This window comes from Mesoplodon mirus (assembly GCF_964341445.2).
Source record: "Mesoplodon mirus genome assembly, chromosome: 2".
NCBI classification, from domain to species: domain Eukaryota; kingdom Metazoa; phylum Chordata; class Mammalia; order Artiodactyla; family Ziphiidae; genus Mesoplodon; species Mesoplodon mirus.
Genome location: NC_138977.1, coordinates 222,854,651 through 222,869,927, shown reverse-complemented (window position 1 = coordinate 222,869,927; position 15,277 = coordinate 222,854,651). Strand labels below are relative to the sequence as shown.

The 15,277-nt window shown below is 44.0% G+C and overlaps 1 protein-coding gene across 6 annotated transcripts in view; it reads left to right on the top strand.

Annotated features, from left to right (window-relative positions):
- The window catches only part of CPXM2 (carboxypeptidase X, M14 family member 2), a 128,865-nt gene that overhangs the window by 101,668 nt on the left and 11,920 nt on the right, over nt 1-15,277 (top strand). For all 6 annotated transcript variants that reach the window (XM_082636031.1, XM_082636034.1, XM_082636036.1 and 3 more), the window contains exons 8-11: nt 4,413-4,536; nt 5,772-5,968; nt 6,998-7,177; nt 13,841-14,138. In XM_082636031.1, coding sequence (XP_082492157.1) covers nt 4,413-4,536; nt 5,772-5,968; nt 6,998-7,177; nt 13,841-14,138 — 799 coding nt within the window. The remainder of the gene's footprint in view (nt 1-4,412; nt 4,537-5,771; nt 5,969-6,997; nt 7,178-13,840; nt 14,139-15,277) is intronic.

Genomic DNA, 15,277 nt, shown 5'->3' with positions numbered 1-15,277 from the left:
AGGAGAGACGTGGGTTGCAAGGCAGCCGGCTAGTGGTTTTGATTTCCGGGGCAGCTGAGGATGGTCGTGGGCAGCAGGCAGTGGGGTCGCTGAGCTCCTGACCCTGGGGGTGGACAACGGTGGCAGGAAGCCCGGGCAGGACAGCAGGCTTGCGGATCCAGACAGGCCCAGCTCCGCCCACCACGGGCGCCTCCTGCCCTGGCTCTCTTCCTTCCCCCTCCCTCTGGAATTCCTTTTCACTTGATCAGATGCAGTGCCTGTTTCTCAGACAAATGAGTAAAGATGATGGAAGAGGACTTTTTCTCCTTTCTTTCTTTTTTTTTTTTAACATTTTAATTCATTGGATAAACAATATTGTAACCATATCAAATGCAAAGTAAAAGTCTCAAGGCTAATCCTCCATGAGCCCAGTACCCTGAAGAATCAGTGGTTTTCATTTTCCCCCATTTCTATCCAGGGTTTGCATTTCTTTCTTTCTTTCTCTTTTTTTTTTTAAATGTTGAGCCTTCTTTTAATTTATTTATTTGTATTTTTGGCTGTGTTGGGTCTTCATTTCTGTGCGAGGGCTTTCTCTAGTTGTGGCAAGTGGGGGCCACTCTTCATCGCGGTGCGCGGGCCTCTCACTATCACGGCCTCTCTTGTTGCGGAGCACAGGCTCCAGACGCGCAGGCTCAGTAGTTGTGGCTCACGGGCCTAGTTGCTCCGCGGCATGTGGGATCTTCCCGGACCAGGGCTCGAATCCGTGTCCCCTGCATCAGCAGGCGGATTCTCAACCACTGCGCCACCAGGGAAGCCCCAGGGTTTGCATTTCTATGTTCACAGAATTCATACGATTTTGATCAGAGGATGGTTACAACTTTGCCCAGATTTTCTCACTTAATATTGGATCATTAGCCATGTGTCATTGCTGTCTTCATAATTGTCGTTGGATGCTGTGGAATGTTCCAGTGAGTGGATGCATCCGTTTTCTCAGCTACCTTTCTGTCCTGGAGCCTTTGGATAGCTCCCCACTTGCAGTGACTTTGTGAGAGGATGAAACCTGCTCCAGCAAGTGTCATCGTGCACGTAATTTACCTCTGATGTACCGCTCTGATCCTCTGATGTATTGCTCGAAACTGAATTACTAGGAAAGGGGGCTCTTTCTTCTGTCTCCTTCAGGAGGGAGGAAAGCAACAGAGCCAGGAGTTCAGTAGGTCCCAGGATGTGATTTATTCCCACCTCCGAGATGAGGAGATAGAGTCTTGAGGATGCTGAGCATCTTACAAAACCCACTACTCTTGAGGGCAGTGTTTCTCAACCATGTCTCCTGACTGGCCCTTTCTAGACACTTTTCTTAATTACCCATTACATTAAAAACGAAGGAATAAAATTTTGTTGGGTAGGGTTGCACTTTGGAGGGCCACAATGCATGTAATATTTAAGATTTTTAGCCCCTGGAAAACTAGTTTTCACCTCCTTTGGGTGATGGCATCCTTGGAGAGGATGAATGCTTCCTCAACAAGGCAGTGAAGAAAATTCTGTCCCTTTCTCTTACTTTAGACATCAAGACTCAAACATTTACCATTAAGACTCAAACTCCAAAATACCCTCTGACTGTTTCTGGGAATAAGCAAGGTGGTTCACCAGCCAGGTTTTTGAGGGTGCCCATGGCCCCTGGAGAAATCCTTCCCAGCATTGCAGAGGGCCACGGTGTGGAGGGAATTGTCAAGAACCTTCCTAAAGGGAGTCTTCAAATGCCCGTGTTCTCATTCCTGTGCGTGGAAAAGATACTTGTGATACCACCACACCAAGAAGGAAAATGTGACTGGTATAAAAATACTGCAGTGGTGGGTAGAGGATAAAGAGGTGACTCCAATGAGTTACGGCTAAGAATCACCCCACCCTGAGAGGCTGTACCCCTGGCTAAGTGTGCATCCAAGGGAAGATGCTGTTTGTCTTTTTCCAATATCAAGGTCATGATCTCCAGCACAGGGGGCACATTCCTCTGGCAGCTCATCAAAAGGGGAAGGAGGGTAGGCATTAAATGACAGCCAGACTCTGTACTGAATGCTTGTGTTGGTCACCTAGTTCAGGATGAGCCGAGTGGCTCTGTGTCTGCAGAACTGGTCCTTGATCTGCACGCAGGACAGTGGGTCACCTGCTGATCAGGATTTGCTGAGGTCCACGCTGGTAGTGGAGCGTGTGTGGTCAACAGGGACGGGTATGAGAGGCCCAAATCAGATGGTGCTTGTGCTGTGGCCGTCTACCGGAACAATCCCGTGTACAGCAGACAGAAGAGGCGGCCTTGCTTGCTTCAGTTGCTCTGCTGCACCTTCATGGACAGATAAGAACTCAAGAGTCCAAAGCCCTGGCTCCACCTGGTTCCAGCTGGGTGACCCTGGACAAATCCCTCAATGTCTTTCTGAGCCTCAGTCTCCATAGCTGTAGAATGGGGACAGGCCTCCTTGCTTATCTACTTCACTGGTGGTCGTCGCGATGAGATTCAGTAGAGAAATAGAACTTACTGTGACCGCGGTGGTGAACGTTGCTAGTGACATTATCACCATGTCACTTGTTAAAGCTTGGCCTGCTCCTGTGTGGCTCCGCTTCAGCCCCTCGGTGTGTATCCCTCATGGTGAGAGGTGTGAAGCTCCATTAACCTTGCTGGCATGTGGTTTCTCCAGTGATGGTGGGTTTCTCCCTCTTCCCTCTTTGAACAAGAGTCCTTTATAGCTGGCTTCCTCTTTCTCTCACCTAGATATTGTAACACAAAGTGAGTTATCATAAAGCAAAGCATGTTCCCCCCTCCCAGGAGTGGTAAGAGAATAGACCCTGAATGCCTGATCAGGGCTGTGGCTGTAACACCTCATAGGTGTGTCGTAAAAGCAAAGCACCAGCAGCAGAAGCTCCATTCCTTTAGAGATGCGCACGGAGGCCCGGGGATCGCCCTCCACCCAGCAGTGCAGAATGCTCTGTTACGAAAGGCAAACCAAGTGCAATGTCACTCCACTCCATCAGAAATTCTACGATACCGATTTACCCGTTCCATAGATTTTTTTTTTTTTTTTTTTTTTTTTTTGCGGTACGTGGGCCTCTCACTGTTGTGGCCTCTCCCGTCACGGAGCACAGCCTCCGGACGTGCAGGCTCAGTGGCCATGGCTCACGGGCCCAGCCTCTCCGCGGCATGCAGGGTCTTCCCGGACCGGAGCACGAACCCGTGTCCCCTGCATCGGCAGGCGGACTCTCAACCACTGCGCCACCAGGGAAGCCCCACCAGTTCCATAGGTTTTAACCTACCATAACGTTTGAGACAGAGTTGTTTATTTACACGTCACAAGGACATTTTATGGATCACTTGGTTGACGAGGAATGTTTTGAAAGATGCTTAGAGCACGCCCAGGCCCATGCCACCCCTTCCTCCATCCCCACCAGCCCAGCTCCTGCTCATCTTGTAAAAGGATGAAGCCCTCCCTGGTGGGCGCCCCCCCCCACCGCCCCGGCTGGGATGTCCTCCCTCGCTGCTTCCACAGCACCCAAGCTTCCCTCCTGGTCTCTAACATCCTGTCAGACGTTATCTCATGAATGCACCTGACTCTACCATGGGGAAGCGTGGCTAGTCTGGTGCCTGGCAGAGACATCCTTTGAATCAGAGCTTCTTTCACTTGGGGATGGCTAAACAGTTTCCCCCAGAAAGTCAAGGCCACTTACCAGCTCACTCACAGGTACCCGTTCAGAGATGGGAGGCACGGCAGCCTCTGGCGGGGGTGTCTCTGTCCTTTGCCCCAGGGCTCCTGTGATGAGCAGACCCTCTTCCCTTCCTTTGGCAGCTGTCTGACAAGCTCGACTGTCCAAGCAAAATTCAGGAAACCACCTGTATATATTTCACTTTCTCGTGGAAGCCTGCGTCCCTCACCCTTTCACTGCACGGCTCCCGTCACCCAGGCCTCCATGCATCCCTTACTTGGCACCAATGAAGTGGCGATGGCACTCCATCTGTTACCTCACTTTGAGTTCCAGGAGGGCGAAGCCATGTGTGTTCCTTGAGCGTGACATCATAGATTGCTCATTACAGTGTAAGAAAAAAATGATATTCAGTAATAAATATTTATTTAGGCAAGGGTATAGAGAGAAAAGGCTCAGTCTGTCTAATGAGGGCACAATAAGAAAACAGGAAGCCAAAGGGAAAAGGTAATACCTCGTCACCCAGGGAGGTGACACTACAGTCCAGGGAGGTGAGAAACACAAGCACGAGGTGCTGGAAGACAGGGCAGAGGGGCCACAAGGAGAACATTCCAGGCAGGGAGATAGGACTGGTGTGCAGGAGGGTGGGCGTGTGCAGGGGGCCGTGGGAGAGGGCTGTCTTCTTGAGAGGTCTGCCCTCCGTGCAGCGTGGCCATCCTTGTGTAGGGCCGTAAACCCATCTTGTTTCTCAGTTGATGAAGGTCGTGAATGAAATGTGCTCCAACATCACCAGGATTTACAACATTGGCAAGAGCCACCAGGGCCTGAAGCTGTACGCTGTGGAGATCTCCGACCACCCTGGGGAGCACGAAGTCGGTGAGGCTGCCCCTCTGTAGTGCCCCTGGCCCTTCGAGTCTGCTGCTTTCTTAAAGAGCGAGACGATGGTCACCCTGTGAGAACATTCACGAAACAGGGCGGGAGCCATCCATGCGCTCACTCTCACATAGATTCTGCAGATCTTGGTTCTGGGAACCCCTCATTTTATGGTGTGGGCTGTCAAATTACTTAAGAAATACCCTCCTTTTCTCCAAATGGACCGTACTTAATTCTGTTCCCCATCTCTGAGACCGGTCGCGCTAACCAAAGAGAAAAATGGCTGGAGATGGTTAGGACAGGGTTTTTTTCCCGGAGAAAATTCCGGACTCCCTGGTCATTAAGGGCTCTAGTTAGAGGTAGTTCCCTTAATTTTCTTTTAAATTTCCATCCTATTTTCAAGCATTTCCTGTTTTCAGCCATTTCTCATTCAATCACTCCCCAAACTATGTTCTCCTACAAGTCAGTGGGCTGAGGAGTGGGAGTGGGGTCAGAGATTTCTCTTTTTGGTAAAATTGTGAGCCCTTTAGAAATCCACTGCAAGTTAAATGCAAAGATTTGTCTGATTCTCTCGACTTGAATGTTCATCGGTATTCCAGGAGTTTCTCTCAGGAGTGCCTTTCAAAGGGTAAGGGCTTTATCTGTGGGTGAAATCACATTTCCGAAAAAGCAGTAGCTTGGCCAACAAAAGAGGCAGAAGTGCTGTCAGCTGGCGCCCGCACTGACAGATCCGACGTTGGAAAAGCTGAGCTTTGAAGAGAACAAGCTCAAAGACAGGCCCCCTTTACAAAACGGTGTCCCTGCTGACTTGCCCTGACGCTATTTTCTGCTTGCATTTATTCATCTCTGTATCTTTATAAAATTGAATACAAAGTTCTTTTAAGAAAAATAATTGCCTCCCCAAAGAGAAAAATAATTGCTCTGGCTTGTGGTTAACTTGTAACTTTTAAACTCTAAACACTGTGTTATTGTATTTGTTCTTGCCAAATAAGGCTAAACATTCCTACCCCGTGGCTGGTATCATTTGCGATTTTTCTACTCATTTTCTTATATATCTGACTTTCTGGGAATCAATAAAAATCATACTGGTATAACTGTGGTTGATTTGAAAGAACAGAGAGGGCTAAAATTGTAAGTTTCTATTATTCAGAGATTTCTTTCCTAATACAATGTGATGAGGACTGTTTTGCTGGAAGCATCCGATATGATCCTCTATTTTTTCCCATCTTTGAGTAAAGGTGAGCCCGAGTTCCACTACATCGCTGGGGCCCATGGCAACGAGGTGCTGGGCCGGGAGCTGATGCTTCTGCTGATGCAGTTTCTGTGCCAGGAGTACTTGGCCCGGAACTCACGCATCGTCCGCCTGGTGGAGGAGACCCGGATCCACATCATCCCCTCCCTCAACCCCGACGGCTACGAGAAGGCCTACGAGGGGGTAATGGACTGTTCCTCTCGCCCAGCACAACAGCTAGCCACCCCCTCTCCCCCCCGCACAATGTACTGAGCCATGAGTTGATCTGAATTCCACATTACCAGCTTTCTTCTTAAGTGTCTTTCTGCTGAGACAAGGAAACCCGCAAGGCTTATGAAAGATGCACAGCAGTAATTGAGAATTATGGGGAGACACTAACAGACTGAAGAAAATGAACAGGAATAATAATATTGTTATATATAGAGTGGGAACAATAGGATAGAATAATAATAACACCTAGCATTGATTGAGCACTTAAGGCACGTTCTAACCTTGATTATTACCTACAGTCCTCTCATCAGTTCTCTGAGGACAGGTATTTTTATTATTCTGATATATTGTTTATCTATCATGTTCCAATTATGATATAGAATTTATATAGGTTATAGTTATATAGAGAGTTATGTATAGATTACAGTTAGTATAATGTTGTATTGTGTATTCATAATTATATATCACAGTATCTGGGAATAAAATGGAAAACTATACTTAAAACAATGGTACCTATCAAATGCAAGTTTTACAGTGCAGAGTTTTGGTTGTATTTATTAGTGCAAATGGTTGGTTAGGGATTTGCAGTGCAAAATAGTGAGCCAGAATTGCAGGGAGAAAGCATTAATATGGTGGCGTTTGATTTTTGCACTGACAGAGTCTTAGACTCATTACTACTTGGAGTTTCATTCAACCTGTGTAGAAGAGGTGAAGGAGGAGGAGGCAGGGGAGACCTCATACTTTTCTGAGCACTGCCATGTGGCAGGAATGATTCTGTGCATTCCCTCTTTGGAGTTGCTTGGCTATATTATCCATCACCCACCAAATATGAACAGATTATTAACCAAATATTCTCCTTTGGATGTCATCTTTGGGTCAGAGGGTGCATAGAGGCTTAGAGACACACCCCAATTGGAGATGGAGACGGAGGTGCCTCATGTATGTGAGAGACAGAACGGTCCAGAAGTCTGTGGGTTCCTCATATTCTGAATTTTCTCCCAGGGCTCGGAGCTGGGAGGCTGGTCCCTGGGACGCTGGACCCATGACGGAATTGACATCAACAACAACTTTCCTGACTTAAACACACTGCTCTGGGGGGCAGAGGACCGACAGAACGTCCCACGGAAAGTTCCCAATCACTATATTGCAATCCCTGAGTGGTTTCTGTCTGAAAATGCCACGGTGAGTAAAAAGACCCCATAATCTCTAGAGCAGCGGAGGCCAAAGTTAAACCCACCGGTATCTGCAGAGGATATAACATTTAAGAACAAGACAAAATCATTTTTCCTTTCATGTTTTCTCCAAAAGTAGGGAAGTGTGCTAGATAATAACTACCTTTTAAATTGAAATTTGAGGAGATTCTTCCTAGAAGAGAAATCAATTAGATTTCTTTGCAGTGCTTCCTGAAAAAACTTTGCCTGAATTGTGTGTGTTTGTACAGTCATTATAACCTTCATCTTTGGCAGTGCAATGAAATTGCGGTGAAATTTGTCCTTAGACCTCACTGATTACTTGAGATATCTTACTTTTATTTTCACAAGTCCCCATGGATTTATTACATGTGGTGCTTCTTCGGAAAGAAAAATGCAATTGGATGAGAAATGTCTCCCCCCAATTTCTTAGGTCTAGATTTGCAAAAAGTATCTCGTGGAAGAAATAATTTTCGCAGAATTTCCCATGCCTTTTATTGCCTCCTCTGCCCACTGTAAATGCTCTTTCCCCTTAGTCTTTTGTCTTATATGTCCTTCAAAAGGTCTGCCTTGATTACTATATGAGTTTTAGGTTTGGGTACACCAACAGAAAAAAACCAAAATAACAGCGGCTTAACAAGGTAAAAGTTTTTTTTTTTCTTTTTTTCACATAAGAGAACCCTGAAGGCAGATGGTTCAGGGCCAGCCAAATAGAAGCCCATGATCATCAGGAACCCAAAAGTCATCTTTCTGCCTCCATATGTTAGCATGTGGACTTTGATTTTCAAGGTCATAATTCAAGATGGCAGTTCCATCTTGGTGCTCCAGCTATCATGTCTTTGAAGGAGAAGGAGAGAAAAGGTTAAAAAAAAGTCTTCCTCTCAGATAAGTCAATGAACTTTCTAGGCATTCCTAGAATTCCTGCATAATACTTTTGTTTAAATCTTGCCAGAATTTAGTCAAAACTCGGTATCAACCCACCAAAGGGAAGGCTGGGAAATGCTATATTTTAGGCAAGCACATTGCAAGATCAAAAAAAAAAATTAATAATAATCATTGGCTTCTCTTCTTGAGGAGTCAAGGGGAAAAAGATGGATGGGTAGAGGGCAGCTCTCCAGAGCTCCAGCTCACAGCACATGTGGGTGCCACTTACTGGAGGAGGGCCAGCGTGGTTGCCTCATTTAGTGATGCACAGGATGGTGTTATCCAGGACCTCAAGAAGCAACCAGTCAAATGATGGAGACAGACAGTGGCAATACCATGCAGTTTAGTTAGGATGCCCAAGGGCGCCTTATGGGGGTGGAGAAGTAAAGAATTCAGGGCCTCTGGGTCTTCTGAATCCTTTCTCACATTTCCTAATTCCACCCTACATAATCCCTGTTTTTTTTCCAAGCTAACATACTAGTGACATCTGGCAAAGCTGGGGATTCAAGTAATGTCATAATTTGGGAACCCTTGGACCAAAATTGGAATATGGTTGCCAGCTTTCTTAGCCTTGAGTCTCTGAGAGATAAGTAATTATTTTAGCACAATTATAGAAAGGCCTTGGATTTCAGTCTTTGCTTTAAGTCCAGAATTTAGTTTTTTGAGCTTGTTCTTTAAAAACACAGGGAGAATTACACAAACCTGCCATCACCAATACCTTTCCCAGTTATGGACAGGTTAGATAGATAAGAAATCAGCAAAGACAGAGATGTGAATAACAATTAACAGCCTTGACATAGGGATCTGTAAGAGTTCTACAACCAACAAGTAGAGAATACATATTCTTCTGAGTAATCCCTGGAGAATTTTCAAAAATTGATGGTGTTCTTGTCTGTAAAGGAAATCTCAACAAATTTCAGAAAATAGGAGTCAGGCAGACCATGAGTCTCTCACCACCATACAATTAAACTAGCAGACAGTAATAAGGTTAATGAAAACATCACCATGTATTTAGAAAATTTAAAAAAAAATTAAGTAATGGGTCAAAGAAAAAGTTCATACTGGCAACTAAAAAATAAATCAAATATAATGAGAACACTAAATGTCAAAATTTGTGGAGTATAGCAAAAAAATAGTGCTTTCAGGTATTTATACCTTTGAATGATTATATTCCAAAATAAGAAAAGCTGAACATCAACTAACTTAAGAAGCTAGCAAAAGAATAACAGAAGAAACCCCCAAAATGTAGAAAGACTGTGATTAGAAAGAGCAAAAATCAATGAAATGATAGGAAAAAACAAAAGAAAACAAAAGAAATAATTTGTCTGCAGAAAGAAGTATCTGGTAAAATTTAACAGTCATTTACAATGATTTTTCATGGTGAGGAAAATGATTTTAAATGGTATTAATTATAAAATAAAAGATTTTAAAATTAATTTTTATTGGAGTATAGTTGCTTTACAGTGTTGTGTTAGCTTCTGCTGTACAGTAAAGTGAATCAGCTATACATATACATACATCCCCTCTTTTATGAATTTCCATTGAAATCCAAAACAGAACATTGAAAGCATTCCCTGTGCTATACAGTATGTTCTCATTAGTCATCTATTTTATACATAGTATCAATAGTGTATGTATGTCAATCTCAATCTCCCAATTCATCCCACCCCGCCTCCAGTTCTTATAACTATGCTATAATGCCTTATTAATTTGTGGAAACATAGTGGATGTGACTACATAAAGATTCTTATGGAGGTGATTATTCCCTTTCCTGAACCACCATGCCATTTTAGCCATGTCTTCTTTATGAGTTTTTGGCACTTTTAAACTTGTAAAAGAGATATTTATGATTAGTTTTATCTCCCTTGCTAAATGGTAGGCTGCCTGAGGGCACATTATATATTTTTGAAACATTTTTTCTATCCCTAACTGCATCTAATGTACTTACCATGGAATTTAATAGATATCTAATTTTTAAAAAATTCTTATAGCATAAAAAAAATGAACTCAATATCTTTGTAACAATCAAAGTAAGATACATATTTGGTAGAATGTCTTTAGTTCACCTGAGTTCAATCAGGTACTAGATAGACTGGATACTAATTGAGGAGATTAATCACAAGCAATATATATCCCAACACTAAAAAACAGAGTAAATATTTGATGAGTAAGTTGACAAATATTTTTTCCCTTACACATATCCCTTTGATATTTGTGCACATGTATCTATCTATCCATCTATCATTATTAAAAAAATTTTTATTGTGGTAAAAGTCACATAATATAAAACATCCTATTTTACCCATATGTAACTGTACAGTTCAGTGGCAGTAAGTACATTCAGATTGTTGTGCAACCCTCACCATCATCCATCCAGGGGAGAAGGAATGTGCACCTTGGCTATCAATCTTCATGGCAGTACCATCAATATTAGGGTTCTGTGTCAAATATCAAGAGCAAAAGGGTATTATTTCTCAATCCTCAAAACTGCAGGAGCAAGACAAACTGCAGGAGGGCACTGATCGTAGCAACAGATGAGGCCTCACACTCAGGAGAGTGGAGGTGGTATTTATCTCTGCTGCTGCTTTCTTCTTTCCAGTCATTTTATGTGTGGGACACATTCCTCCTAAGGCTGCATTTCATGCCTGTGGGTCTAGTTACTTACTGTCACCTGGAACAAAACATAATAAAAGATTAATAAATTAGCTACATCAAAATTAAAAAGCCCGTTTGTCAAAAGATTTTAAAAACTATAATGAGAGAAGGTTAAAAACTGAGAGATGTTATTTGGAAATTATATAATGGGAAAAGAATTAGAATTTTTAAAAAGATAATAACCAATGAAAAAAAATAGAAACAACTCAGTAGAAAAATCGGTAAAGATACAAAGAGGCAATTCATGGAGGAGGGAACATATGGTTAATAAACAAGAAAAAATGTTCAGCATTACTAGTACTAAGGAAATGCAGAGAAGAGAACACTTTACACCCATTGATTTGGCAAAATCAACAGTAGCCGAGCTCTGGAGAGGATATGGGACAGTGGGTCTCTTATTCGTCGTGGGTGAGAGTGTAAATTAGCACAGTGACATGGGAAAATAATTTGATTATCTTGTAAAGTGGAATATGTATATGCCTATGACTGCAGCTACACTTCCAGTGATTTATGCAAGATAAATTTCAGCACAGGTATACCAGAAGCCAGCACAAGTTAAAAGCAACACTATTCAATATAGCAACAGATGGAAAATTTCCTATATGCCCGTCAGCATGAGAACAGATACATTGAATGATGAGATCTTCATACTGAAGTGAACTCTATAGCTTTACGCAACACAGATTAGTCTTAGAAACATAAACTAAGACGAAAAAATTACCGAAGACAGTAATCAGTATGGTTACTCTGCCTTTTTTCATATTAAAGAAGGTAAAACCAAGCAGTATATCTTTAGGCATACACATGTGGAGTTAAACAAAAGAGAATCAGAATCATATCGTTTAGGGTATAGTGGTTACCTCCGAGTGAGAAGCAGGAAGATGGAACAGAGGAAATCACATGTGTATGCAGAAATTGTCAATAAAAGCTGATTCTTCGGTTCACTGGTGATTATTATATCAAAATATAAGAGAAGATGTCCAAGTGTGGGTCAATAATGATACTGTATCATGAGCTGAATTCTATGATTCATCCAATCCAGGGCCCCTGATGTGTTTAGGAACAAAAACAAAGCTTAATGAATCCTTCAAGTCATTTTCATTCCTTAATCAGTTTTCCATACAGCATAGTTAAACCATTTCCAGTGTTTATTTCTTTTCCAATATCATTTTTTCCTACTGGAATTATCTTCATAGGGGTCAGTAATATGATAAATATTTGATTACCCATCAGTATTTGATCATATCAGGCTTCCCAATTTTAGCTCCTAACACTGTCAGTTCCTTTTCTTTCTTCCTTCCTTCCTTCCTTTCTTTTTTTCTCTTAACTTTTTATCATACAAAAAGTTAAGCATACAAAATTAGAGAGGAAGCTGTAAAGGACCCCCTGCCCCATGTACCCACCTCAGCTTCAACACATCAATTCATGTTTCATTACATCTTCAGCCACTTCCTCCTCCTCCCCAAGATTATTGAAGCAAATCCCAGGTATGATATCATTTCATTTGTAAATATTTCAGGAAGTATCTTTAAAAGATCAGACTCTCTTTTAAAGCCATAAATTATTACCAGTATCATATCAAAAAAAATCATTTCATAATATTATAAAATATCCAATCAGTGTTCACATTTCTCCGATAATCATTCTCCCTCTCTCCCTCTCTCCCTCTCTCTCTCTCTCTCTCTCTCTCTCTCTCTCTCTCAGTTTGTTTTCATTGGGATCCAACTAGAGCCCATTCATTTTGATTGGTTTATAAGCCTTTCAAGTCTCCTTTAAACTGTACGTTTCTCCTGTATCAGTTTCTCCATTTTTTCTTGCAATTTTACTGTTGTTTATCTTGTAACAACTAGGTTATAAACAACTAGATTGTCTTCTAACATTTTCCACTGTCTATGTGCTACTGACTGTATTCTTGTGATGTTATGTAACATATTCCTGTATGTTTCTTGTAAATCGGCAGTGAGATTCAGACCACTAGGCTAGGTAGAACAAGAAGGGGTTGGTAAACTACAGCCCGTGGGCCACGTCCCACTCAGGCCTGTTTTTGTAAATGGTGTTTTACTGGAACACAGCCATGTTCGTTCATCTGTGTATTGGCCGTGGTGCTGCCCTGCTACAATGGCAGAGTTGAGTAGTTGCCACAGGGACTGCATGGCCCTCAAAGCTTAAAATATTTCCTATCTGGTCCTTAATAGAAAAAGCCTGCCGACCCCTGGACTAGAGGCTCGGTCAAGTACAGGGCTGATGGTCTTTTTAGGTGTGTGTTCTGTCATCAAGAGACACGTTACGTTTGTTTCTCTCTCTTTGTAACTATTGGTGAGTGTTAATCCATTGACTGAGCCATTAATTCAGGGGAGTTGCAGAATGTTGATACTCTAATTCTGTCATTCCCTCTTTGTGCATTAACTGGAATGTTCCTAGGAAGCGAAACTTCTCTGGGTTTCTCTTTTTTTTTTTTTTGCGGTACGCGGGCCTCTCACTGTTGTGGCCTCTCCCGTTGCGGAGCACAGGTTCTGGACGCGCAGGCTCAGCGGCCATGGCTCACGGGCCCAGCCACTCCGCGGCATGTAGGATCTTCCTGGACCGGGGCGCGAAGCCATGTCCCCTGCATCAGCAGGCGGGCTCTCAACCATTGTGCCACCGGGGAAGCCCGGTTTCTCTTTTTTTTATCCATTATTTCCACAGTGGCCAGTTTTCCCAGGACAGATTTTGAAACTCTAAATTTTGCTCAGGTGATTCCATAAAATCATTGCTTTTTCAACTATGTCCCTGTTTGGAAAGCTAGGGAGAGAAAGCAGTTTCCTTCTTTTTTTTTTTTTTTTTTTTTTGCTGTACGTGGGCCTCTCACTGTTGTGGCCTCTCCCGTTGTGGAGCACAGGCTCCGGACGCGCAGGCCCAGCGGCCATGGCCCACGGGCCCAGCCGCTCCGCGGCACGTGGGATCCTCCCGGACCGGGGCACGAACCCGCGTCCCCTGCACCGGCAGGCGGACTCTCAACCACTGCGCCACCAGGGAAGCCCAGCAGTTTCCTTCTTATTTTATTTCTCAAATGTGTTCAAATTTGGAACCTTCACAGGTGGCAGTGGAGACCAGGGCCGTCATAGCCTGGATGGAAAAGATCCCCTTTGTGCTGGGTGGCAACCTACAGGGCGGGGAGCTGGTGGTGGCCTACCCTTACGACATGGCGAGGTCCACGTGGCAGATGCAGGAGCACACTCCCACACCCGACGACCACGTGTTCCGCTGGCTGGCCTACGCCTACGCCTCCACTCACCGCCTCATGACGGATGCCAGGAGGAGGGTGTGCCACACGGAAGACTTCCAGAAAGAGGATGGGACTGTCAATGGGGCTTCCTGGCACACTGTGGCCGGAAGTAAGTATGATGGTTCTGCTGTCATCATGCGGCCCGATGACAGTGGACTGACTGCTGGACCGGGAGGGAGGACCATCTCCTGCCCAGCCTTCTTTTATCATTGTTACCAGCATGATAGCTACTGTAGTTAACCATATACAAGGTGCCAGAACTCTCTGTAGACCCCTCTTTCATCCTCACAATAGTCTTTGAGGGGGTGTGGCTTACTCCTTGTTTTATAAATGAGATAACTGGGGCTTGGAGATGGGGAGGGATCCGTCCAAGCTCCCAAGGAGCAGACCTGGGGGCTGTTTGACTCCGTGGTCTGCTCAGAGCCACTGAGCTAGTTGGCTGTTACAGGGTCAGAGATGGTAAACATTCTGTCAGCCCTTGGAGGAGGCGGGGCATTGATCCCACGCTCGAGACTTTTTCCAAATCTCCTGTTTCCTGGAGGTCTTCCAGCCACATCAGGGCATCTGGCCAAAGTCCCGTTGTTGTGATGCGGGGAATACGAGGTACTCCCAGCATCCGCTTAGGACACAGAGGCTTCCAGCAGAGACTTTAGGAGCTCCTTTGCAGCAGCCAGATGACCCCGTGGTCCAAGTTTCAGGATAAGCCCTTTGTTTCCTGTGTCAGGGCTGCTCCTGGCCTAGGGCTCCAGAATGAGGATGGTTGAGGATGTCACATTCCCTTAGGTCCCTCTGCGTTGGGATGGTAAGACCCCAAACATAACGTTCATTGCTTATTTTCTTGACTTTGTGAAGGTGGGTCAAACCGCTGATGAATTTGAAAAATATCCCATGTCAGATAGACCTGGGATCAAATTCTAGTTCATCACTTAAATGCTGTGTGACTCTGGGCAAGTTACTTTACCTCTCTGCACCCCCATATTTTCCATTAGTAAAATGGGCTTGAGGATGGTGATGATGATGATGATGATGACGACGACGACAATGATCCCTCTAGGACTGTTGTGAGGATTACATAGATGGTGGATGTGTGTGTTCTGTGTTTTGCTTGTCAGAAACACTCAGTTATAAGTTCCCACCCCCTACCCTCCCCCCTCTTCCAGTAGCATGCTCACCATGAAACATCTTTTATGAGCATATCCTTAATCTCTATTTCACCGTACTAATTAACTTTAATATTATTTTCCTTTG